Source organism: Onychostoma macrolepis, chromosome 20 (assembly GCF_012432095.1).
Source record: "Onychostoma macrolepis isolate SWU-2019 chromosome 20, ASM1243209v1, whole genome shotgun sequence".
Lineage (NCBI taxonomy): Eukaryota > Metazoa > Chordata > Actinopteri > Cypriniformes > Cyprinidae > Onychostoma > Onychostoma macrolepis.
Window position 1 is genome coordinate 6019136 of NC_081174.1, and position 25909 is coordinate 6045044.

General features: G+C 34.9%; 1 protein-coding gene across 1 annotated transcript in view; it reads right to left on the reverse strand.

The window, feature by feature from the left end:
- Window positions 1-1540: 1540 nt before the first annotated feature.
- The window catches only part of LOC131527143 (connector enhancer of kinase suppressor of ras 3-like), a 58270-nt gene continuing 33901 nt past the window's right edge, over window positions 1541-25909 (reverse strand). The window contains exons 14-24 of the mRNA XM_058756013.1: window positions 23163-23282; window positions 22889-22963; window positions 20356-20392; window positions 19929-20098; window positions 18986-19059; window positions 16860-16931; window positions 14138-14199; window positions 13896-13990; window positions 9282-9453; window positions 8278-8459; window positions 1541-2619 (exon numbers count right to left, since the gene is read on the reverse strand). Of these exons, the coding sequence (XP_058611996.1) occupies window positions 2395-2619; window positions 8278-8459; window positions 9282-9453; window positions 13896-13990; window positions 14138-14199; window positions 16860-16931; window positions 18986-19059; window positions 19929-20098; window positions 20356-20392; window positions 22889-22963; window positions 23163-23282 (1284 nt within the window). The 3' untranslated portion in view covers window positions 1541-2394. The remainder of the gene's footprint in view (window positions 2620-8277; window positions 8460-9281; window positions 9454-13895; window positions 13991-14137; window positions 14200-16859; window positions 16932-18985; window positions 19060-19928; window positions 20099-20355; window positions 20393-22888; window positions 22964-23162; window positions 23283-25909) is intronic.

Genomic DNA, 25909 nt, shown 5'->3' on the forward strand with positions numbered 1-25909 from the left:
TTTGACTGGCTAGATAACAAAAGTTGCTACCAATTTAGCACAGTACTGGTGTATTATCATATTATGCATCCAAAAGAAAAGAAATTTCCACTAATAAGATAATCGCAACAAGCAAATTATGCCAAGACACATTAGCACTCACCTAGTTAGGCTGCATCTGAAGTTGCATACTGTCTTATACCTTTGAATAAGTAATTATTTCACAAGCATTAAAAAAGTGCATTCTATGTAGTATGAATATGTGTAGCGTGTACTTTTCCCATTAACCAGTCAAGTACATAGTTTCAGGGTATAGTATTGTAGGAAAGTCTAGAAGTAGCATACATTCAGATGTCAAATTATACATTTTACTCTATGGTGCCCCCTACAGGCCTTCAGCTAAAAGTGTGCAGGACTTTCTCTTGTCATGTAAATCAGTGTCAGTGAAGGAGAACAGGACAGCAGCCGGATTAACTCTCTTTGTGCTGGGGTACAAAAGCTGGCAGCAGATGGCCGAGTGTGATCAGTGTGCTGGACTCTTATCAAAAAGTTTCTGTCTGAGTATACATTCATACACTCGTCCCTCACAGATGGCATGATAGAGGACCCCAGCTCTGTCCGGTGTCATGGTGTGAAAGACATTTTTGCATTTTCTACTAATTTAAATCAAAGATGTTAAAGAGTTAATTCATGCAAAAATTAACATTTTGAAGATTTTATTTTTGAATTTAGACTTTTAATCACGTTTAAACATTGCCCAGTGCACAAACATGGATTTCAGGAAATATTCTGGGCTGATATATGTTTATGTTATATTTATTTTAGCCGCAGACCAGTCCTTTGTTCTTATAATGAAAACCTTCATAATTTATCTCCTGAATATGTTGCCAACGTCATTATATTGTAAGCAAAAGTGGTTTATTCAAAAACAAAAAATGTGCAAGTCCCAATTGTGTTTTCAATTATTTTCTTATTGAATTTCATCCCACAGGCTTATACTTACATCGTAAAAATGCCAGATTTTTGAAGCGTTTATTTAAAGATGTGATTTAAAACTTCTATTTCTGTATGTATATTTATATATTCATTATACTTTATTTTTATGTTGTCACTGTGGCATATTTGAATTGTCTTTGTTGTTCTTGTATGCACTTACTGTATGTTCTGCATAAAAAAAGAGAGATTTGTTTTAGTGCACTAAGCATGTTTCAGCTTCTGTTTACCATATTTGTAGTAAATTATGACAAATTTAGTGAACTAACATTTTAAGTTGTCTCTCATAGAAAGCTGAAACTTCTAAAAACCAAAATTAGTCTCAAATGTTATAATTGGTTTAGAAACTGACTCTTTCTCACAATTTACTTTTCTGAACAATCACTTCTATGCAGTTGTCGTCAAAGTGATTTTTAGTGGATGTATGAAGTCAGATCCCATCAAGTTCACACAGGTGTCCTTGAATAATAACCACCGGTGTAATCATATTCACAATGAGCATATTCCTCCAACTTTGACAACCAGAAAGTGGTTAAATGGACATACTGAGCACTTCAATTACAAATTTTTAAAAAAGAAAACATCAAATCGACATTTTTATTTCCTTTGGCACACCTTCAGCATGAACTACTCCAAAAATAGAATAGAATTGTATAAACATTTATACAATTAAATCAGACATTTATACAAAAATGTACAATACACAAGACATTCATGTCCAGTTGTAAAATGCTAAAATATGTACATTTAAAAGGGACCGTCTTGTTAAAAACAGGTAAACAAGACTCCACTTCTAAAAAACATCAAATACTGACAAGTTTAAGGATAGAAGAGAGAACTGAGTTTAGATTTGTGTGTATAGCGAGAGTGAAATTGAGTGATTGGTAACAAATACAAGACATCTACATGCAGGCGTGTGTTTGTCCAAATCATGTATAGACTACTTAAAAAAAATAAAAATCTAACTAGACAATACAGTGTCGTTATAAATCAATGAGCTTTAAACTCACCATTTCATTCAACAGTTTGAGTAAAGTTTACAGAACATCTACAGACATTTCTTTATACACCCCCACTTTTCTTTATCAAAACACTGAATGATATGAACAGATATGACAAGAAATGCATCTGTTATAGTTATTCTGAACCACAAAGGCAAAATGCAGTAACTACATGTTTCAGAAATGAGTTATGATCAAGCTCAGCAGATTCAGAGAAAACAGATATCAAATGAATGAAAATTGAGGTCATTTATCTCCCATGATGCAGTTACTGCGTTCTGCAGGCTAGTATCGGTTTGAAGTGTTTCAGCGAAGCTTCATTTGTGTCCAGGAAACCCCTCTCTGTTTGTGTTCCTGTGGTCGTCTTCACACAGCACACATCTGTTTCAGTTTGTCGATGTCTGCGATCGTCCTCTGGTCTTCACAGGCTGGTCTCGGTGTACACAGAGACAGCAGGAAGCGACTGACGCTGAGGCTGAGTCTGAAGCAGAGCTTCCTGGGCCTGTGGCTCCATGGCTCTCTTGCGTTTCTCTCCGATCTCATGCAGCAGGAGCACATTAGCATCTCGCCACTGTCTGTATTTACAAGCGCTCAGAGACGGTTCACTCAAGACCTGCTCTATGGCCTGCAGATCGGCCTCCTTCGCCTGAAATAAGACAGACACAGAATCATATGATGGTTTCTTCTGAAACTACGAATATAACATCCAGCTGTTCAAGTGAAGCTGCTATGATTTTGTTTGATCAATACCGCCACCTACTGTCTGTAGACTTCAAATACTCTCGGTTCAATCAACAGAGTTTGTGGCATTGTCCATTGCTGAGCCAATGAGTCTATGATTTTAAAATGTTTTCTTCACAATATTTCAGTTTTTACTGTATTTTACTGTAAACAATTTGAAATAACTATTTGAATCTATTTTCAAATGTAATTTATTCCTGTGATGCAAAGCTGAATTTTCAGCATCATTACTCCAGTGATACACGGCCCTTCATTCTAATATACTGATTTGCTGCTCAGTTATTAATAAGTTCTATAATAATAAAATATAATAATTCAAGTTCAAAAGAACAGCATTTATTTGAAATAGAATGTTTTGTAACAGTATACTTTTTACTGTTACTTTTAAATATTAAACAGCGCAACTGTTTTCAACATTGATAATATTTAGAAAGGTTTGAAATGAGCAGAAAATCAGCATATTAGAATGATTTCTGAAGAATTATGTGACATTGAGGACTGGAGTAATGATGTTGAAAACTCAGCTTTGCATTACAAGAATAAAATATACAAAATTACAATAGAAAACCGTTATTTTAAATTGTAATTAATATTAGTGTTTTTACTGTATTTTTGAGCACATAAATTCAGCCTTGATGGGCATAAAATACTTAAAAACATTTAAATATCATAATGTTTCCAAAGTGTTTATACATACATAAATGTAATAGTTATAAATATAGTTTTAGTGATGAACATTTAAGTTAAATGCAAGTAATTATTTAGAAATGTCTTTACATTTCTAAATATTTTTGAACAAATACATCTTGGATAAATGTTGTAATTGCTAATTAAAACAAATTATTAAAACTTTTTTTAAGTCAAGTTAAAATGAACTTGATAAAATAAAATAAAATAAAAAGTATCAGATTCATACCTTGAACCTGAAAACCTTAAATATAAATGATAAATTCTGCCTTGGCAAGTAACTAAAAATAAAATGTTTAAACTAAAGCACTAAAATGACTACAACTAAAACAAAAAAATAAAAGCTGAAATAAAAGCTTTAAAAAAAAAAAAAAAAAAAAAAACTATAAAACTGAAAATGGGTAGTTGACAAATATATGCTTTTTTTTTTTTTTTTTTTTACAAAAAAAAAGCATTTTTACTGCCTATTTATGTAGTGTGAAGTCTGATCTTTGAGAAAATATAAAGGGTCACTAACTTCGTCAATTCTTTCACTGCTTTTTTTAAAACATTTTTACTGAACAGTACCATAAATTTGTCCTATGGTGTGACATAGCAAAAATCAAGAAAAAAAAACACCTCTTAATACATAAATAGCAAGATAGAGATTTATCTTCATTGTTAGACACTTATTTTCATATAGTGCTATTTATTTAATATGAAATTATAATTAACATCATTTTTTACTCCATCACTTGGACAATTTCAAGACAAACTTTACTATCATTCATTCAAAACTGCTGAACATTATACCATTTTAAGTTGAGTGATATTTGTATCTCCCCTATTGTAATACTCAACTATTTTTTTTTTTTTTTAAGATATTTTGAAAAAATAATAAATGATGATTTTATATATACAGTGGGTACGGAAAGTATTCAAACCCCCTTAAATTTTTCACTCTTTGTTATATTGCAGCCATTTGCTAAAATCATTTAAGTTAATTTTTTTCCTCATTAATGTACACACAGCACCCCATATTGACAGAAAAACATTTTTGCAGATTTATTAAAAAAGAAAAACTGAAATATCACATGGTCCTAAGTATTCAGACCCTTTGCTCAGTATTTATTACAAGCACCCTTTGATCTAATACAGCCATGAGTCTTTTGGGAAAGATGCAACAAGTTTTTCACACCTGGATTTGGGGATCCTCTGCCATTCCTCCTTGCAGATCCTCTCCAGTTCTGTCAGGTTGGATGGTAAACGTTGGTGGACAGCCATTTTAGGTCTCTCAGAGATGCTCAATTGGGTTTAAGTCAGGGCTCTGGCTGGGCCATTCAAGAACAGTCACGGAGTTGTTGTGAAGCCACTCCTTCGTTATTTTAGCTGTGTGCTTAGGGTCATTGTCTTGTTGGAAGGCAAACCTTCGCCCAGTCTGAGGTCCTGAGCACTCTGGAGAAGGTTTTCGTCCAGGATATCCCTGTACTTGGCCGCATTCATCTTTCCTCGATTGCAACCAGTCGTCCTGTCCCTGCAGCTGAAAAACACCCCACAGCATGATGCTGCCACCACCATGCTTCACTGTTGGGACTGTATTGGACAGGTGATGAGCAGTGCCTAGTTTTCTCCACACATACCGCTTAGAATTAAGGCCAAAGTTCTATCTTGGTCTCATCAGACCAGAGAATCTTATTCAGGTGTTTTTAGCAAACTCCATGTGGGCTTTCATGTGTCTTGCACTGAGGAGAGGCTTCCGTCGGGCCACTCTGCCATAAAGCCCCGACTGGTGGAGGCTGCAGTGATGGTTGACTTTCTACAACTTTCTCCCATCTCCGACTGCATCTCTGGAGCTCAGCCACAGTGATCTTTGGGTTCTTCTTTACCTCTCTCACCAAGGCTCTTCTCCCCGATAGCTCAGTTTGGCCGGACGGCCAGCTCTAGGAAGGGTTCTGGTCGTCCCAAACGCCTTCCATTTAAGGATTATGGAGGCCACTGTGCTCTTAGGAACCTTAAGTGCAGCAGAAATGTTTTTGTAACCTTGGCCAGATCTGTGCCTTGCCACAATTCTGTCTCTGAGCTCTTCAGGCAGTTCCTTTGACCTCATGATTCTCATTTGCTCTGACATGCACTGTGAGCTGTAAGGTCTTATATAGACAGGTGTGTGGCTTTCCTAATCAAGTCCAATCAGTATAATCAAACACAGCTGGACTCAAATGAAGGTGTAGAACCATCTCAAGGATGATCAGAAGAAATGGACAGCACCTGAGTTAAATATATGAGTGTCACAGCAAAGGGTCTGAATACTTAGGACCATGTGATATTTCAGTTTTCTTTTTAATAAATCTGCAAAATGTCAACAATTCTGTGTTTTTCTGTCAATATGGGGTGCTGTGTGTACATTAATGAGGAAAAAATGAACTTAAATAATTTTAGCAAATGGCTGCAATATAACAAAGAGTGAAAAATGTAAGGGGTCTGAATACTTTCCATACCCACTGTGTGTATATATATATATATATATATATATTTATTAAGCTTACTTTAAATATCATTGTGGGCTTCAATAGATAATTGAAGGATCTTAATAAACATTGAAGATTTGAATACTTAAATGTTTTTAAATGTGTTTTTTTTAGTTGTGGGACAGTTTGCACCAGTTCTGTAGAATGGCCCATATACTAAAGTAACACTGACTGAAAAAAAGTCATTTACCCTACCACCAAAATTGATTTGAACTGTTATAAATGTAATGTTGTGGCTCTTGTCTGTGATGTGACACACCTGTTCTGTTCCTAGCTGGTTTTAGCTCCTGGTTGAGCTTTTGTATGAACATATGCAGGCAGCAGAAAGAAGACAAGTTTATGTTCCTGAATCAAGACAACGGCCTGGAAAACTTTATGTTCATTATCAACAATCTCAGTATCTTTGTGTAGAAGTTACCGGGTTTAGAGGCTCAACCGCATTACGTAATCATGACAACAAAGCTGAAAGTTGTAAGTATAACTAAAGCGTTTATTTAAAGTGTATATTTATAGATTAAAAAAAAGTCACAAACTAGGTTAGTAAGCATTTACCAGACTAGTCTCATCAAGTCATGTTACATCATTTTTGGGTTTTGTAAAGTATTGATACAAGAAGAGAACACAACTTAGGATCTATGTTCAGAAATAATTGCCTCATCCCAGAGTTTATTAAATATATTAGTATGATGAGTCACAATGAACTGGAGAGATTCTGTTCAATCTAACGCTTCCTAGAACACACACATCCCCCTCGTCTCTGAATTATAAATACCACCTGCCTCCACCTAAACACTGTACATAGTGCAAAACAGATCATTTGGGTGAGTCAGTGTAGTTTCCCTTGATATCACAGCACACAGACCACAGATATTATTCCACTTTAAAGCACTAGAGAGGGAGTCAAATATCTTAGTGCAGTTTTGTCTGACTGTTTAACAAGAAGAGGACAGAACTTGCACCGAAATAAATTACACGCTATCCAACTACACATTATGATCATTAATCATGATCACGGTTTTGAACAGTAACAAGTTTTATGACAAATGTTATATATCTCTAAATCAGGAGAAATTTATTAGGCTTAGTGTTCAGAACTCAGTTTTATAGTGCATTTGGAAAATGTTTCCTCCTATTTCTCAACATAATGTTCTGCAATACACTACCAGTCAAAAGTTTTTGAACAGTAAGATTTTTAATGTTTTTTAAAGAGGTCTCTTCTGCTCTCCAAGCCTGCATTTGATCCAAAATACAGCAAAAGCAGTAATTATTGTGAAATGTAACTATTTAAAATAACTTCCTTCTATTTGAATACGTTTTAAAATGTAATTTATTCCTGTGATCAAAACTGAATTTTCAGCTTCATTACTCCAGTCTTCAGTGTCACATGATCCTTCAGAAATCATTCAGGAAACATTTATTATTATTATTATTATAAATCAATATTTAAAACAGTTGAGTAAATTTTTTTCAGGATTCTTTGATGAATAGAAAGATCAATAGAAAAATAAAAAGCTTTTGTAACATTATACACTATACCATTCAAAAGCTTAGAGTCAGTATTTATACATATATTTTTATTTTGGGGGATTATAGAAATTTATACTTTTATTTAGCAATAAAGACATTTAAAATGTTACAAAAGATTTCTATTTCAGATAAATACTGTACTTCTGAACTTTCAACATACTGTTTTCAACATAATAATAATAAATGTTTTTTGAGCAGCAAATCATAATATTAGAATGATTTCTGAAGAATCATGCGACCTTAGTAATGATGCTAAAAATTCAGCTTTAAAATCACAGGAATAAATTACATTTTAAAATATATTCAAATAGAAAACATTTATTTTAAATAGTAAAATATATTTCAAAATTTTACTGTTATTGCTGTACTTTGGATCAAATAAATGCAGGCTTGGTGAGCAGAAGAGACTTCTTTTAAAACTTTGGTTTAATAAAGGTACACTACACAAACCAGTTTCTACATATTCAAACATTTCAGCAGTTTACATAAAACAATATTCACAAAACAGCCCTGACATTTGACAACTAAAACTGACTTTTTTTTTTTCCTTCACTACTTTTACTATATTTTAATTTATGCAGAATTTTAAGGTATTTATGAATAAATAAATACATCTGGATAAGTGTTACTGTTAACTAAAACAAGAACTAATGAAGTTAGTACAACATACCTTTAATTGAAATAAAGTTTAAATAAAATATTTAAAAAAACAAATATTAAATTAAAAATCTAGAATTTTAGCAGTTAACATGTTCCCTGTGGATTAATTACAATTTAGAGTAACCCTTTCAGCACTCAACAGGACACTTCTAACCTATGAATGGACATACCAATGTCAAACTCACCTTTAAAGTGCTGTTTAAAGCTCGAATCAGGTGCAGTTTCTCATTAACGCTCTCATTTTTGCAGCGTCTGATGAAGGAGGACCTGAAGTCACGTTTGGTGGTCGGCTGCAGGGCTCCTGTGGGGGACAGATTCGCTTGCTTGAGGTGAAGATACAGCATCTCCATCTCATCAGACGGGGGGCCTGCTCAAACGATAACACAAGCGTATTTGGTTACGAATCAGTTTACATTATAACCACACTTACTGAACAATTCATTTCTTTTCTTTTTTTTTGCAATAACTGGGTAGGAATTTTTAAAAAGACAAAAAGCAATATCTAGTATAATTCAGAAGTTTAAATCTCATTTGTGTTAAGAATATTCTAGTAAAAATTAGGGGTGTGAATCTTCACTGGTTTCATGATTCGATTACGATTATCACGTCAATGATTCAATTTAATATCACGATGCATTGCATTCTCAAATTTCAATATTACAGCACATGGCTACATTTTCATATTAATTTTAATTAATTTTATTAAATTATATAAGCATTGTATAACTCTGTCCTGAGGGGCCGGAAGCTGGAGAGTTTAGCTCCAACTCGCCTCAACACACCTGCCTGGAAGTTTTAAGTATACCTAGTAAGACCTTGATTAGCTGCTTCAGGTGTGTTTGAATAGGGTTGGAGCTAAACTCTGCAGGACAGTGGCCCTAGGGTACCCTAACTCTAACTAACCCAAACCTTAACCCTGTACAGGACCGAGTCTGGTGACCCCGATTTAAAGTTTTGGGTGAATGGAGCATGGAGGAACAAAAATCTCACAGGTTTCATTAAAAATATATTTTTCCAAGATGAATGAAAGACTTATGGGTGTAGAATGAAATGAGCATGAGTAACATGATGACAGTTTGCATTTAGGGAGAACTATCACTTTAAAACAAAAGAAAAAAGGTTTTATTTCAGACTCCTGCCATGCAGTACTCTTGTAAGGATAGAAGATCTCATTCCAATGCTCACTTACAGTCATTTCCTTTGAATTCCTGTATTGTGTGGATGGGGTCTTCCTCGGAGCTGATCTCCTGCCACGACTCACTCTCTGCACTCTGAGTCTCTGTGTGCTTACACACTGGAGGAACCAGTGGGAACGAGTCTTGACATGGAGAGGAAGAGGAGCAGGGAGGCGGGAGACAGCCCTGAAACAGTCACACACAAATACATTTAAAAATATAACATCAATCTATCAAAAAAACTAAAATAAATTCAGTTTAAAAAAAAAAAAGTTGTAAGAAATACAATTATACACAAGTGCATCTCCAAAATGTTTAGATTTTCTTTTCTTTTTTTTTGGTAACATTTCAAAAAGTGAAACTTTCATATATTCTAGATTCATTACATGTACAGTAAAACATTTCAAAAGTTTTTTTGTTTTAATTTTGATGATTAGAGCTTACAGCTCATGAAAATCGCTTCCATGCCACACCTCACTGATGCTGTCATTTGTGCTAAAGGAGCCCAGACCAAGTATTGAGGGCAGAAATGAACATACTTTAAAGCAGAGGTCCCCAACCACCGGGTCGCGACCCACTACCGGGCCGTGGAAGAATTCCTACCGGGTCGCGAGAAAGTTCTGGGGAAAATGTGTATAGATATGACGCTCTGTTATTTATTGTGCGTAAATTATTTTTCTAATTACTCTTTATTTTCGTTGTATGCGATTGATATAGAGTAGCAATTTGACGATGGTTAAATTAGTAAATAAAAGATTGCTCTGATCTGTCATAGGGCTTAAACGGATCGCAGTTGATCCGTGATATACGGACCAGGTCCAGACCCCACCGTTCGGCATGTGATTCGCAGATTAATTTGCCAATTTACACGTTCAATCTATTTAAAACCACAAGAAGAAACGAAACAGAACTCAATTCGTTACTTGCGCGCTGTGCGCGCTTCGGGTGTGTGCGAGTACAAGCGTACGTGTTTCAGACAGTGCGGCATACCAAATTGATTCCTCTTTCATGTATTTATGTAGTTTTAAACCATGAAGGCGAGCCAATGGATATCACACAAGCAACGTGCAAACTTTGTGCAATAGTTATGCCGGTGAACGTCTTAACTTCAGTCATACAGGAAGTGAAAGTAAAAAAAAGTTTTCTAACGCTGCATTAACAGCGCATATTATCTCAGAGACAAGAGACGAATCTACGTCAACATGTGGTGATAACAGTATAAATGAATAGAGCTGTTTTAAAGACCCTATCCACAACAACAACAAGAACATCCACCCCCCCCCGCAAGATTTTTTTCAAACCGTAACCGGTCCGCGGTGTAAAAAAGTTTGGGGACCCCTGCTTTAAAGAACTTGAACTTTTCTGTTTTGCAAATCCTTTTTTTGATTGATCTTAGGAAATAATCTAATATTTTGAGATACTGGATATTTTACTTTCATGAGCTGTAAGCTCTAATCATCAAAATTAAAACAAAAACACTTTTGAAACTTACATGTAATGAATCTAGAATATATGAAAGTTTCAATTTGAAATAAGTTACAAAAAAAAAAACTTTTTAGATGTACCTATTAACAAAAGGTTTAGTGTTTTCTTATGCACTGATTCTTATGTGAATGACACCTGTTTTTCATTTGTGCCTTTCTCTTAAAGGTTTGATCAGTTGCTGGTTTACACTACTGTTTGGGGGTCAGTAAGATTTTATTTTATTATTTTGAAAGAAATTTATAATGCTCACCAACGCTACATTTATTTGAACAAGAAATACAGAAAAAAAAAAAAAAAAAAAAATAATATATATATACATACAGTGAGGAAAATAAGTATTTGAACACCCTGCTATTTTGCAAGTTCTCCCACTTAGAAATCATGGAGGGTCTGAAATTGTCATCGTAGGTGCATGTCCACTGTGAGAGACATAATCTAAAAAAAAATCCAGAAATCACAATGTATGATTTTTAACTATTTATTTGTATGATACAGCTGCAAATAAGTATTTGAACACCTGAGAAAATCAATGTTAATATTTGGTACAGTAGCCTTTGTTTGCAATTACAGAGGTCAAACGTTTCCTGTAGTTTTCACCAGGTTTGCACACACTGCAGGAGGGATTTTGGCCCACTCCTCCACACAGATCTTCTCTAGATCAGTCAGGTTTCTGGCCTGTCGCTGAGAAACACGGAGTTTGAGCTCCTCCAAAGATTCTCTATTGGGTTTAGGTCTGAGACTGGCTAGGCCACGCCAGAACCTTGATATGCTTCTTACAGAGCCACTCCTTGGTTATCCTGGCTGTGTGCTTCGGGTCATTGTCATGTTGGAAGACCCAGCCTCGACCCATCTTCAATGCTCTAACTGAGGGAAGGAGGTTGTTCCCCAAAATCTCACAATACATGGCCCCGGTCATCCTCTCCTTAATACAGTGCAGTCGCCCTGTCCCATGTGCAGAAAAACACCCCCAAAGCATGATGCTACCACCCCCATGCTTCACAGTAGGGATGGTGTTCTTGGGATGGTACTCATCATTCTTCTTCCTCCAAACACGTTTAGTGGAATTATGACCAAAAAGTTCTATTTTGGTCTCATCTGACCACATGACTTTCTCCCATGACTCCTCTGGATCATCCAAATGGTCATTGGCAAACTTAAGTCGGGCCTGGACATGTGCTGGTTTAAGCAGGGGAACCATTCTTAGGATCATTGAGACCCCACGAGGTGAGATCATGCATGGAGCCCCAGTCCGAGGGAGATTGACAGTCATGTTTAGCTTCTTCCATTTTCTAATGATTGCTCCAACAGTGGACCTTTTTCACCAAGCTGCTTGGCAATTTCCCGTAGCCCTTTCCAGCCTTGTGGAGGTGTACAATTTTGTCTCTAGTGTCTTTGGACGGCTCTTTGGTCTTGGCCATGTTAGTAGTTGGATTCTTACTGATTGTATGGGGTGGACAGGTGTCTTTATGCAGCTAATGACCTCAAACAGGTGCATCTAATTTAGGATAATAAATGGAGTGGAGGTGGACATTTTAAAGGCAGACTAACAGGTCTTTGAGGGTCAGAATTCTAGCTGATAGACAGGTGTTCAAATACTTATTTGCAGCTGTATCATACAAATAAATAGTTAAAAAAATCATACATTGTGATTTCTGAATTTTTTTTAGATTATGTCTCTCACAGTGGACATGCACCTCGATGACAATTTCAGACCCTCCATGATTTCTAAGTGGGAGAACTTGCAAAATAGCAGGGTGTTCAAATACTTATTTTCCTCACTGTATATATATATATATATTAGTGGTGGGCCGTTATCGGCGTTAACGTGCTGCGTTAACGTGAGACTCTTATTGGGCGATAAAAAAAATATCGCCGTTAATCTATTCTCAAAGTTGGGCTGGGAGCTGGGTCTATACTACGCAAGCTATGAAGACTTTCACCTTGATATTTTAGCGCGGATGTATACCTTGCCGAATTGCACTGTAGGGGGCGAGAACGAGTCTTCGAACCTGTGTGTATGCGTGCTAACATGGATGCAGCTATGAAGCCGCCGGGTTTGCTTCAGGGAAAATTTATTTTTAAGAAGCTTTAATCGGCAAGTCATTTCTGTCTCTACGTTACATGGTCGCGCTCTCTGTATCGCGCGCACAGCGGAGTTCCGCCCCGGTCCGCACGCACACACACAAACAAACGTAAGCGCACACACAAGTGAGCACACTCCTATTTGTAAATATTAAACCGCAAAACGTCTATTTAAATATGACTTCGGTGTGTCTCTGTGTTAATGTATGGCGCAGACGCACGGGTTTGTTCACTACTCATACAGAAGACCGCGTGACGCTTGCGGCGATATTAACGTCTGTCGTCTCACTATGAACAACATCTCCAGAACTGCTCTGAGAGTCGTTTCATTTGAGAAAAACTATCCTCACGGCAACCCGTCAAAATAAAAGTTCGGTTTCACTTGAAGACATTGGGCAGAACGTAATAGGCTACTACTACTAAAACCTTATCTTTAAGGAATAATCATACAATGTCTTCAATGTTATTATCAATATTAAATTCTTGATGACTGCTAGTTGTTTACTACTAGTAGTAAACTTATTCTGATCTACTTGGCAGAATTCAAATGAGCCATTTTAATTTAGATTAATTCCAAGATTACAGTGAGATTAATCTAGATTAAAAAATTAATCTATGCCCACCACTAATAAATATATATATATATATATATATATATATATATATATATATATATATATATATATATATATATACACACACACACATACATACAGTATATAGTGAAATATTGCAATTAAAAAAATATATATTTTAAGATATTTTAACATTTCCATTTTATAACACATATATTCCTGTGATGCAAAGCTGAATTTTCAGTATCAATTCTCCATCTTTTAAATGGTTGTGTATGTACAAATGAGTCAGACACACATCTGGCCACTGCATTTTTTGTTGTAACTTTTTTTTTTCCAAACCAAGTAGTCAAGCTAATGTGTGACCCATTTCACGAGGTATTAATAGTACATATAAACCACAATGAATAGAAGACTTAAATGCTGACTTTAAATACTTAAGGTTATGGGTCTGTTTAAATTAGCATACAGAGTGTGGTTACTCACATGCAGAGAGCCGGGAGTCAGCTGATCCATGTACTCTGCACACATCTCAGCTGTGTCTGCTTCATCCTCATCGTCGCTCTCCTCACTGTAGCACTCTATATTCACACAATCACAGTCTCAATACCAGAATAATGCAGCTATTAAAGTGTCAGGTGTGGCTTTGCTGAAACACATCAAGTAGACTGAAATAGACACTTGATATTAACCAGGTTTTTGTAAGCATGTGTGGTGTGAGTCTTTACCTCCATCGGTTGAGTCTATGGGCTCAGGTTCATTTGAAGCCTGGGTGAGTTTAGCCAGCCATCTAGGTTAAAAAGAACATTAATTACAGTTAATCTACTCATCAGATCTGTGGAATAATTGTAATGGATCATTATGTGTGTCCTCTGCCCACACGGTTTAATAGAAGCACACCCACAGCTTTCTCTCAATGTTTTTTCCACTCATAGGTTTATTTCAGCATGTTTCAATAAACATTTACAGGAATGGTTTTCAAAAAAAAAAAAAAAAAAAGAGATTTCTGTCTGTTGTTCCAAAACCATTTGACTTTTTGATTCCATGGAACAAAAAAGAGATATTTTGAAGAATCTCGAGGCTGCTCTTTTCCAAACAAAAAAAAAAAACTTTGTAGTAAACACGTCAACAGTGTTGGGCAAGCTACTTGAAAAATGTAGTGAGCTAAGCTAACAGTTACTCTTCTTTAAATTAAGCTTAACTACACTAAAGCTACAGCCCTGGGAAATGTAGCAAGCTAAGCTACGGCAACATGGCAAAAGTAGTTTACTACATCCAAGCTATTTAAAAAAAAACATTTTATTCTATTGAACCAACATCATACCAAGTCAATGCTCTCTCAGTGATCAATAAAACTGTCAGTCAAGCAGATAGACAGGCATGTTCAGTTTAATTGTTTATTCAACAGCCAATTTGGCAACATAATCAGTATCAAATACAGGGCCGGATTGACCTCAAATTGTGACATAGGCAAAATAAATTTTTGCTGTCGGCCGGAAACCTCCTATTGGTAGTTGATATTGTGGCTTTATTGTGTACAGATACATTTATATAAATGGTAACACTTCACAATAAGGTTCAGTAGTTAACATTAGTTATCTGGTGTAACATGAACTAAGAATGAACAATATTTCTGCAGCATTTATCTTAATGTTAATTTCAACATTTACTAAGGCATTATTAAAATCAAAAGTTGTTTGTTAACATTTGTTAATGCACTGTGAACTAACATGAACGACTGTATTTTCATTAACTAACATTAACAAAGATTAATAAATACTGTAACAAATGTATTTTAATGAAATATAAAATATAGTATTGTATAGTGTTACCAGATGTTTAGGCCTACAGATGTTTATTTGCATCGTTGCATGTGTCATTAGATATTAATATAAACATTTCACCAAAATCAAGTTCAAATAAGCATTGGACCAGCAAAGGTTTTTTTTTTTTTTATATATATATATTTTTTCTGACTCGTGTCCTGTTTTCCCCAGTTTTCTGTCATTATGTGGGCGTTCAGTTTTTTTCTGTTATTTGGCCAAAGTATCATAATATGAAAGATTAAGCGCTTCGCACGAGCTATTTGGCTGTGACTTGACAACACATGCTAGAGAAACTCTTCTCCGCTCCTCAAAAACAAACAAAAAAAGCATTAGCCTTTGTTTTTTGAGTACAGAAACCGATGTACTTATTCAATCAACAGTTCATTATTTACCTTATTTACCTTGAGATGTGCGCTGCACTTCATTGACGAAAGAGGCGGGAGGAATAATGAGGTTTGACTGACAGTTTGAGGAGCCAATGGCGTTACGAGCTTTAGTGTCTGTGGCGTCACTTACTGATCCAGGATCAGTGATCCGTAGCTGTTTTATTTCTGATTTGAGCTTGAGTTTCAGAATGCTTTCTTTGGAAAATGTAACGTTAGCTTTTGTTGACGCTACCGCGCTACTTGATCAAAAAAAGAGCTTAACTACAGAAAAGCTATTTGATTCAGAAAGCAGTGACGCTACTGAGAAATGTAGTTAAACTACTAGCGTCACTACTTGTAGCGACGCTACTGCCCATCACTGCACGTCAAGCACCACTACAGTATTGTAAAAACAGGTCCATATGAATTATGTGATATACTCAGGTATTCTGAAGCCATGCAACAGCTTTGCTAGGAAGAGTTCAACTGAAATTTAAGCCATTCACTATAAATGTGTAGCTCGCTCACACCATAGACAACTCTGTTTAATGTAGACATTTTTGAGGCTAATTTTACAACTGAAGTGTTAATGAGATTAGAAATGTACTATACAGAATTGTACACACATGTACAAATTATAATAAGAAATACAATTTAAAACGTATTTCATTTGGAATCCACAGAGCAGTTCTTGGTTATATCTGGCAAAAAAAATAGCAATTAAACTGCAGAGATTGGGCCCTGTTAATTATTGCAAATTAATATCTTTGTATTTTTTGTTAGAAGGCTCCCATTCATGTTTAATATATATAAACTTTTTTTTTATAGATATTTTAATTTTTTATATATTTTAAAGTATGATTTTTCTTTTTTAAATTTTTGTTTTCTTTTTTTAATTGTGTAAGATATTTATAAAATAGTTGCAATGGAGCACAGAACTTTTTGGACACTTTCTACCAGCAAAGCTTAGTTTAAGGAATCCAAACTGTATTTTTAGTACTGGAGGTCTGCAAAATTTTCATCAAACATGCTCAACTGCAGCTTCAGTCACAGCGAGGTGTCAAAGCAGCCTGCCACACTGCAATGCAAACATGTCACATTGGGCCAAAAACCAGACCCACAAGCTTCACACGTCTGCGTAAGTGCTACATGACTAAAAAAGGTAGTTTTTTTTTTTTTTTTCATAAGTGTAGCATCAACAAGCACTTTATCTATGACCACATTTACAAACACAAGAAACTGTGTCTTTTCACACTCACTTGTTCATGTCTTTCATGTTCTCAGCTGCAAAGTAGAGTGTCAGCATGTGAAGGTGGCTTGCTTTCATTGCACTGGAAAATAAGAATAAAGTGAATGCAAATTAAAACATACACAACCCCAGCAGTTCTCAAGAGACAGTATCTTTGTGGATGTGTGGTTACATGACGTAGTGGAAGCATTACACAAAACCCGAAAACATGTTCGACACCAAGGTTTGTGTCCCGTTTTATCTACATCCAATCTTAGTTATCAAAGTAAAGCACAGTTACTTTATGTCATTTATGAAGGAGGTTTGTGAAAAACAGTAGCTCAGATCACACAATTAGAGCAGGCAGTTTCCTGTGTTCTGAGCGCGCTTTAAAAGGGGTACAGATGACACACTTCCAGTGTGAAAAAAAAAAAATCTGATTTACAGCCTGACAACTCACACTAGATCTTCAAAATGCATCAGTTAAAAAACAAATACATAGCCATTTTACATTCTCTTCAGAAAATATATGAGTACTGCATATTGCATAAGCATATTTTCATCTGTTGTGGGTTGCCTAGTGTGTTAAAGGTGCTGTACATAATTTTTTGACTGTACTAAAGCATTAAAATACAATATGTTCGCAGATATTTAGGAAACATGCCAAGTTCACATGATACTTATTTCTCAAAAACAATGCAACAGCCAGTTATTCTACTTTTCAAATGTGTGTTCTGTGTCGGAATGTCTGTTTTTTTTTGGTCTGTGTGATTCAGCCCACTGCCAGTTTATCTAATAGTATTTTGACACCCCGGGTTGCCAGTTGGTGAAAACTCAGCCATGGAAGCCAGTAAACGAACAGAATCAGAGATCGCAGATCCTACCAGAGAGATATTAAAAAATGAGGATAAATGAACTCATTAACTTACAGTGTAAGGCTTGTCGCCTTCCAATGTCAATTGTTCCTGTAGCACGTCCTCAATCTGGCAACCCACATAAGCACTGAATTTGAGGAGGAGGGGAAACAACTCTCCAATATTTTGAATTTGGACTGCAGTACCCATTTCAAGTGCTAGCTGTCAATATTACACACTGCACCTTTAAGCGTGTTCCTATTATGGTGTTGTTGGTGTTGCTGTGCAAGTTAAAAAAAACTTGGTGTCTTGTAGGGCTGTCAAAATGGCTGAAAAACTAAATTCGAATTTTGTACTTAAATGTTATCAAAATTCGAATTATATTCGAATTTAAAAGGCATAATTTCAGTTAGGGGGAAAAAGCTTTTGGCTTCTCTCCTGAGGCCACAAGAGGGCGCATCGAGCAAAATATTACTATCCACGGTTCTTCAAAGCATAAAATAACAGACGATCTTTGAAAAATTTGCATAATGTTTAACCTTATATAATTAAGTTGATTAAACAATTAGAAACAAAACAGCATCATGTATACAAGTTTAATACTAAGCATGGAAAACCAATCACAAAGAGTAACGTTGCCTGACGCACCCCAAAAATTCAAATGCAACGTTTTGCATTCAAATGTGGATTTTTATTTAAATTCGACGAATATTCGAAATTCGATTTTTTTTTTTGACAGCCCTAGTGTCTTGGTAATCTTTAATCCAAATATGAAAAATTTAATTCCACTCTGGAATGGCATTCCTTGCTATGCAGTAGCTAGAATGTTCTGAGTAGTTTCCAGGGCTTTTATATGCTGTTACTAGTGTAGTTTGGCTGGTTGCCATTCAGTTCTTAAGGTTCTCTGAGTGTTTTAATGCATTTCTATGGCTGCTGTTGTTCTGGGTCTCTATGCATGTAGGACAATTCTAGGTGGTTTCTGAGGCATGGTTTTGAGAGACCATTGTGAGTGTGTTTTGGGAGGTTGCTAAGTTGTTGCTAGGATGTCCTGGGATGTTGCAGTGGCGTTCTGTGTGGATCCCAAGGAGTTTTTATGAATTTGTGTGGGTGATGCATATGATCGCTTTATGTTACCAAGTCTGAGCAACAGTTTATAGCCATGCTTGCTTTAACATCAGGCATGCAATAATTTCAGAAAAATAGATATAATAAGGCCACATGGTGCAAATAGGCATGTCTGTTTTTTTTTGTTTTTTAACCACAAGCAGCCAAAAATCTCTCTAAATAAGGAAGATAAACTCACAACTTCTTCTTGCATTCGGTAGTCTGTTCTATCGTGAAGTCTCTCAGGTTGATGTAGCCTTCGGCTTTCTCCGCCTGAAAAGAAACAGAGAGAACTTGTCTCTGGAAAAAGACTACCCATTTAAGTTTGAGTTTAATTTTGAACAAACTCAGTTTTCATTGCCATGATACACAACTTACGGTACGGTACTGTAATAACCAGGGCTGTGATACCCAAAAGCACTGTAAGCCTTAACTTAAATTTTGTCATTTTCTTACTCTCAAGTTGTTCCAAACATGTATGAGTTTCTTTCTCCTGCTGAACAAGATATTTTGAAGAATGTTGGTAACCAAACAGCTGGTCCCCATTGCCTTCCATAGTAATTCTTCCATGCTATGCAAATCAGCGGGGACCATGAACTGTTCGGTTACCCACATTATTCAAAATAGCAGAAGAAAGAAGCTCATACAGGTTTGGAACAACTTGAGTGAGAAAATGATGGCAGAATTTAATTTTAAGGTGAACTATCCCTATCTATAAAAAGGTTTTACATGTTTTGGTTGAGCTCTTTATAGAGTATATGCATTATTAACTTGATGTTTCGCTTGCACTGACAGCCAGATATTTTTTCTCAAAATTTTGTGGGAACAGCAATGGTTCTTATTGCCTTGTAAGTGTGTTTAAACTTTTCATATTTTTTCATAATCTCATAATTTTCATCAGAAAAGTGAATTGTGAATCAAACTGCTCATGAAATTGGCTGTTCACTGCATACTCTGTATCAAACCCACGGTAGCGAGAGCTGTGACTTCGCTATCAAAATGCAGAGTTTGTTCAACTTGTTTGTGCAACAAGCTTCTAGATACTCATTTCCAATATGAGATAACAAATGAACTCTCAAGACATAAATGCACATTTTCCATAGCGAGGCCATATATTATCAGGGGAAAACCACGTAACTTACCATGTCTGACGTGTACCAGTAGAGCGAACATTTCTTGAGCACAAACCAAAACTTCTTCCACCTCCAGCCCAAGAGCCCTTTGCTCTCCTTCCTTTTGTACAACCAGCCCTGACAGTCGCCCTGGCCCAGGTCTTTCACCGAGACCCTTCTGCGGCTCATCACACCATCTCCTATCACAAACAAACACAAATGAGGCCACATCAGTCCTCAGCAGTGCCATTCTCACCATGTTCTTAACTTCAGAGTACTTTGAAACATCAATAGCAAAGATAATAGCACGATGCAATCAACAGGGTCAAGATTACACTAACAAATCAAAATTTTGTTCATCATTCAAAATCATTTTTACTCTTTCAGTGAGTATAAAACATCTATAACTTGTCTTAACAATAACCGTCTATGTTAGAAGCGCTTTTTTCCGGCTTACCTTGAGACTTCTCAGCAGCAAAGTCTTGAAGAGGGTACTGAAAGTGCAAGGAAAGAGAAAACAGAAATGCTGTAAATTACGCAGTGTACTCAGCCATCAGCGCCCACAGTTTAGAGAGACAGCGTTAATAACACAGCTGCCTCTAAAGGGAGTCTTCACTTCCCCGAAATGCCACACACACGCCAGTAAGAGAGTTCAAGTACATGTACACACACATACTGATATCCTCCCTCTCACTGTTTCAAAACACTCACATATAACGCTATATAGCCACGTACAGTAAACAGGGACTCCCCACAGACTGACGATCGTTATGAAGCTACAGTAATTGGATAGTTTATATGACGTGTAAAGTAGTGCGACATGCGATTCGTCAAATTCCAAAACATTTGTTTCCCTCTAATCCTTGGTTAGATATTATATATTTAAATTTCACGAGTTCATATTCACTGAGAGGCTATATGGAATATTCAAACTTTAAAAATTTCAGGTCAAGCCATAGGATTTTGAGTGAATTGCAGAAAAGGGATTCAAAAGTGAAAAACTTTAAATGGTGATCAGTAACCATGCTTAAAAACACACTTTCCCACAAACATTTATATAAATGTCTTTTTTTTTTTCTTTTTTGTTCATATACATTAGTCTCTCGAAAGGTGGAGTTTCTATTTCAAAAATGGCATTATAGATCTTATTGTGAATGATTCATCCACGATTTTGTGTCTTTTTAAAAAAAAGTTGTTGTTTTTTTTTTTTATCTCAATTTTTTATTCAAAATGTCATTACTGGATCTTCCAGTGAAAACGACAGACGCATGCAATCATTAAGTACCCGCTTTTGCAAGCTTGTGTTCATCTGCCTCCATTTTTTTTTTTTTTTTTTTTTTAAATCTAATCAAATTCAAATCAACAGATCCACTGAACAATCGAATGATGGAACAAAGTCCCTGTCCTACAGTATTTGTTTTTTTGTTTCATAAATAATCCATTACTCTGAAAAGTATGTCATAATACGAAAGAAACAACATTATTTCATGACAGTTTGTACCCATTTTACCTTATGCCAAATTACAGTTTTTTTAACTGCTTACACACAAAATCTTTACTTGTCACACAGTTTCTGAAACCTGGCACTCAAATACCAAAACCACACACAAAATCTGCAAAACCATACACTAATTCTCGCCTTTGACTCTCTGAAATTAATATTATGGCAAAGGTGTTTGCAAATGTTTGAAATGTGTTTGTGTTATTTTGAATGCAGTGCTTCATTTTGCAAGAGATGAGAGGCACTTTGCGTTTTGTGTGTGCAATTCTTGGATCGGTGTGTAAAGTTTTGAAAATGTGTGCAAGCAGCTGAAAAAAAAAAACTGTAGTGGCTTATTGAATTTTTATGTTACATATAAATTTGTACAATTCACACTGCATAACACAGGTACTAAAAATGGGCGGGACTTTGTAACCTAGTTGTTGCATCTACCGTATTGACCCGAATATAAGATAACCCTGATTATAAGGCGACCCCCCTTTTTCCAGATGTATCTGAAACAGCTGAAAAAAAAAAAAAAACTGTAGTGGCTTATTGAATTTTTATGTTTCTGTTACATATAAATTTGTACAATTCACACTGTACAAATTCATACAAAATTGGCGTCTCCTAAAAAAAAATATTACGTTTTCCTGTGAGATCAGGTTGGAAGAAAAGTCATGATCTATACTTCAGTTTCATCAGCTTTAAGGTTAGCCGCTGATAATGTTTCTGACCTTTGATATTCCACCTAGTGTTAGTTTTAAAATCTTACACCCTTGATGATTTATAATGATCCTTTTCAGTTCTCAAAACTGTGAATTTTGAGGAACTGTTTATTTTTAATTCAGATAGTGACAGAAGTCAACAGAAGTCGAGATAACCCAAACCCTAAATAAAGTATATAATATAAATAAATATGCTTAGGTTACTTAACAACTTTTCACTTTGTGGAAGTTTCAAAAAGAAGGTCGTCAAATTTAAACTAAATTTGTACAGACAGGCAATAAACACTCGTATAGAGATGGATAAACTGTTGAGTATCATGTGAAAAACATCTCCAGCAGCGTTTGGGAACTGGTGACAGCTCAATGTCTAGTTAATAGGAAGTGGTTACGATGCAAAAAGCAGAATAAAAAGTGTGATAATATCAGCTCTGAAAACACTGAATGTAGAGAAAACATCTGCAAAACTTACAGCAACGATTCCATTAAAATATAACGTTACTGAAATCAGTAAAAGAACAAAATGAGCAGCTGACCAACTATTTCAAATATATTTTAACATTATTTAAAGCTACTTTTAATCTTATAATTGAGACACTGAGATTTTTTTTTGCTGGAATGCATCAGTTTGAAGTATTTGTTTCAACTATTTGACAGAAATGCTGTTTGTTTATACGGTTAAAAAACAATTATGTCCTCAGAAAGAAAGAATAAATAAATGACAAACTTGCACAACAGTAAAATTTCTGACACGAGTCAAAACAACAACAGGATTGAACACTTACTGACTCTGTCCGGCTCATCTGATTCACCTCTGCTGCCCTCAAATAGGAGAACAATATAAAAATGTCCTCTACCAACTGAACAAAGAAAAACAAGTCAGCCTTTAAATATTCTATTGAATAATAATAAAGACATAGAAATTAATTTTATTGTTTATTTGAAGTAGCCGCCTACCTTTGACTGACAAACACTTACAGTTATAAGCTACTGATAACCAAACGTATGCATTTTTTCACTCTTTCTTTGTGTTATTATGTGTATTTTTTATTTACTTACCTGTAACCAGCATGTGAACACCTGCAGGTGTTTTATTCCTCGGAAAACCCCTCTCGCAGACATTGAGAGACAGTGTGTTTGTGAAGCGCCTCTGGACGCCGAGTTTGACTCTAATAACGCCTTTCATTTGCATAATTGATTTAATCACTCGCGTCTCTTCATCACGTCTTTTGTATTTAACTTCATGGCATTATAATAAGACCTTTTTCTTTTATTATTTTCAAGTGTAATCTGATGGTGTGCGTAAAAGAAGGAGTTGGGAGAGCTGCTTGAGTGTGTTGTTGTCAGATAAAACCCCCTGCGCTTCAGTTTCCGACCACTGCGCGGCACTATCGCGTTACACTGAAGATGATCTTAAACACATGATCTTCTATCCTTTGGGATGTATTTATAATTTCCTTTAATTATGAAATTATTCGGATGATACCATACAGAAGTAGAAAATAAAGTAAAGGCCATAGAAAGGCAATTAGCATAACACAGGTACTAAAAATGGGCGGGACTTTGAAGCCTGGTTGTTGCATCTAATTGGCCAGGTATGATTCTCAACTCTTTACTGATTTTTTTTTATTTTAATTTTTTTATTGAAACAGCTTGTTTGTGATAACTAATAAATAACTAAATAACGAATTAAGAAAAATGTGGAAGGTTTTTATTTATTTATTTAGAATACGTTGGATTAATATATTTAAATGTGACATTTAAATTTTTATTTTACGTATAAAACTTGGGAAGTAATATATTTAAACATTTACCCTTTTTTAAAAATGCAAATCTCTCCAATAAATCAGATTTTTCAGATTTTTTTTTATTGGCTTTCTGTGCTGCGCGCGCCCTCTGGAGGAAGACCATAAAACACCAGATAGCCCAATGCATTTACCCCGCACAAGAATCCATGGTATGAGAGGATTTTTTTTCCCATTTAGCATTCTTTATTAATAGTGTTTGACAACATAAACGAGTATCAAATAGTATCCTATCTTGCTCAAAACTAATGACTTGCTCTAGTGTTACAGTAGGTGGTTTTAAGACCACCCACTTGTTTATAACAGTTTGTTTGCATCTGAAACGGTTGAAATGATTAATAACACTCACAACAGAAGACCATATATGATCTAAGACAGTCAGTAATTTGCACACTGAAATGTGAGTTAGTAAATTAAAAAAAAGATTTCAGACTTTATTATTGTGCTACTGTAGCATACACTTCACACTATGATAATGGCAAAATGTACTCACTCGGCTCTGTTATTGAGAATTGAATTTAGAATTTTTACACTTTATTTCATTTCCTGAATTTGAATTGAGGTAGTAAATGCCATGCAGAATTGTAATTTGAATATGAACCTAAGGAAGCTGAATTAAAATGGAATACATAGAATAACTTATGAAGGTGTAGTAGCCTATTTAATAAAAATATATATTTAAAAAAAATTAAAATAAAGTATAGCTTACACAGTATAGCGTTCAAAAGTTTGGGGTTTTTAAAAAGTATTTTAAAGTATTTGAAAGGAGTAATTTATGCTCATCAATATTGTATTTATTTGATCAAAAATAAAAACAGTAATTTTGTGCAATATTGCAATTTAAAATATCTTTTAATTTTATTTTTTTATTTAAAAATGGAATTTAATGCAGAATTTTTTTAGCAGCCATTACTCCAGTCTTCAGCATCACATGATCTTTTAAAAATCATTCCAGTATTTTAATTTGTACATTAAAATGTACTATTATTATCACAGATGCAAATGGTTAATTAATATTTTTGTGGAAACATTATTTTTTAGCTATTATTATTATTTGATGAATAAAAATGATGCATCCAATTAAATGCATCCTTACTGAATAAAAGTATTAATTTCTTTAAAAAAATCTTACTGACCTTGATTAAAAAAAAAGAAAAAAAAAGCTTGTTAATTTGATAGTTAATATGAAGAGAGTTTTTTTTCTTTTTTCTATAATTAGTCAAATTTCCTTGGACCTTTGAAATTTCATTATATTGCATTTCAGTAAATTCAACTTCCTGTCATTCCAATTCAAATCCATTTCTACTTCCTGTGGGGAGTGACTAAATGGATTCAAATTTACACTCATTTACACTGTAAAAAAAAAAGAAAAAAGTTGAGCCAACTTAATTTTAAGGCAACCAGCTTCAGCAGATTTTTGAGTTTTATTTTTGTGGGAGATTCTCAAATTTTTGTTGTATAAACCTAAAACGACAAGTTGAGAAAACTCAAAAATCTGCTGAAGCTGGTTGCCTTAAAATTTTAAAACTTTAAAACTTTTTTTTTTTTTTACAGTGTATTAAAAGGGAGTCAATTTTAAATTCTGAAATTTTTCCAACCCTGAAGCATACATTTTGAATTTCACAAAAACTTTCTTGCCTTATAGACACATCTGTGTGCACATTTATTTCAAAAGAGATGCTCTTAATAAAAAAAAAACTCTTGCATGTACAGTATCTTTCTTTTTCTCATTTCAGAGATAACATGTTTAACTTAACCAAAGCATATGTTTAAAAAAGCTATTTATTAAGTGGGAAATATGCTGGACCTGTATCTATAATATACAATATATGCACAAAATTAAATAACTTATTGATAACACAGTTCCAAGTGAAAATCCTTTTAAAGACCTGATTTATCAGAGAAAGAGTTTTCAGTAGTGTCCTTAATGCTGAAGAAACCTTAAATAAAGTAACAGGCGGTTCACTGAGGATGTCTTTAATACTGGCCCAACTGAATTTC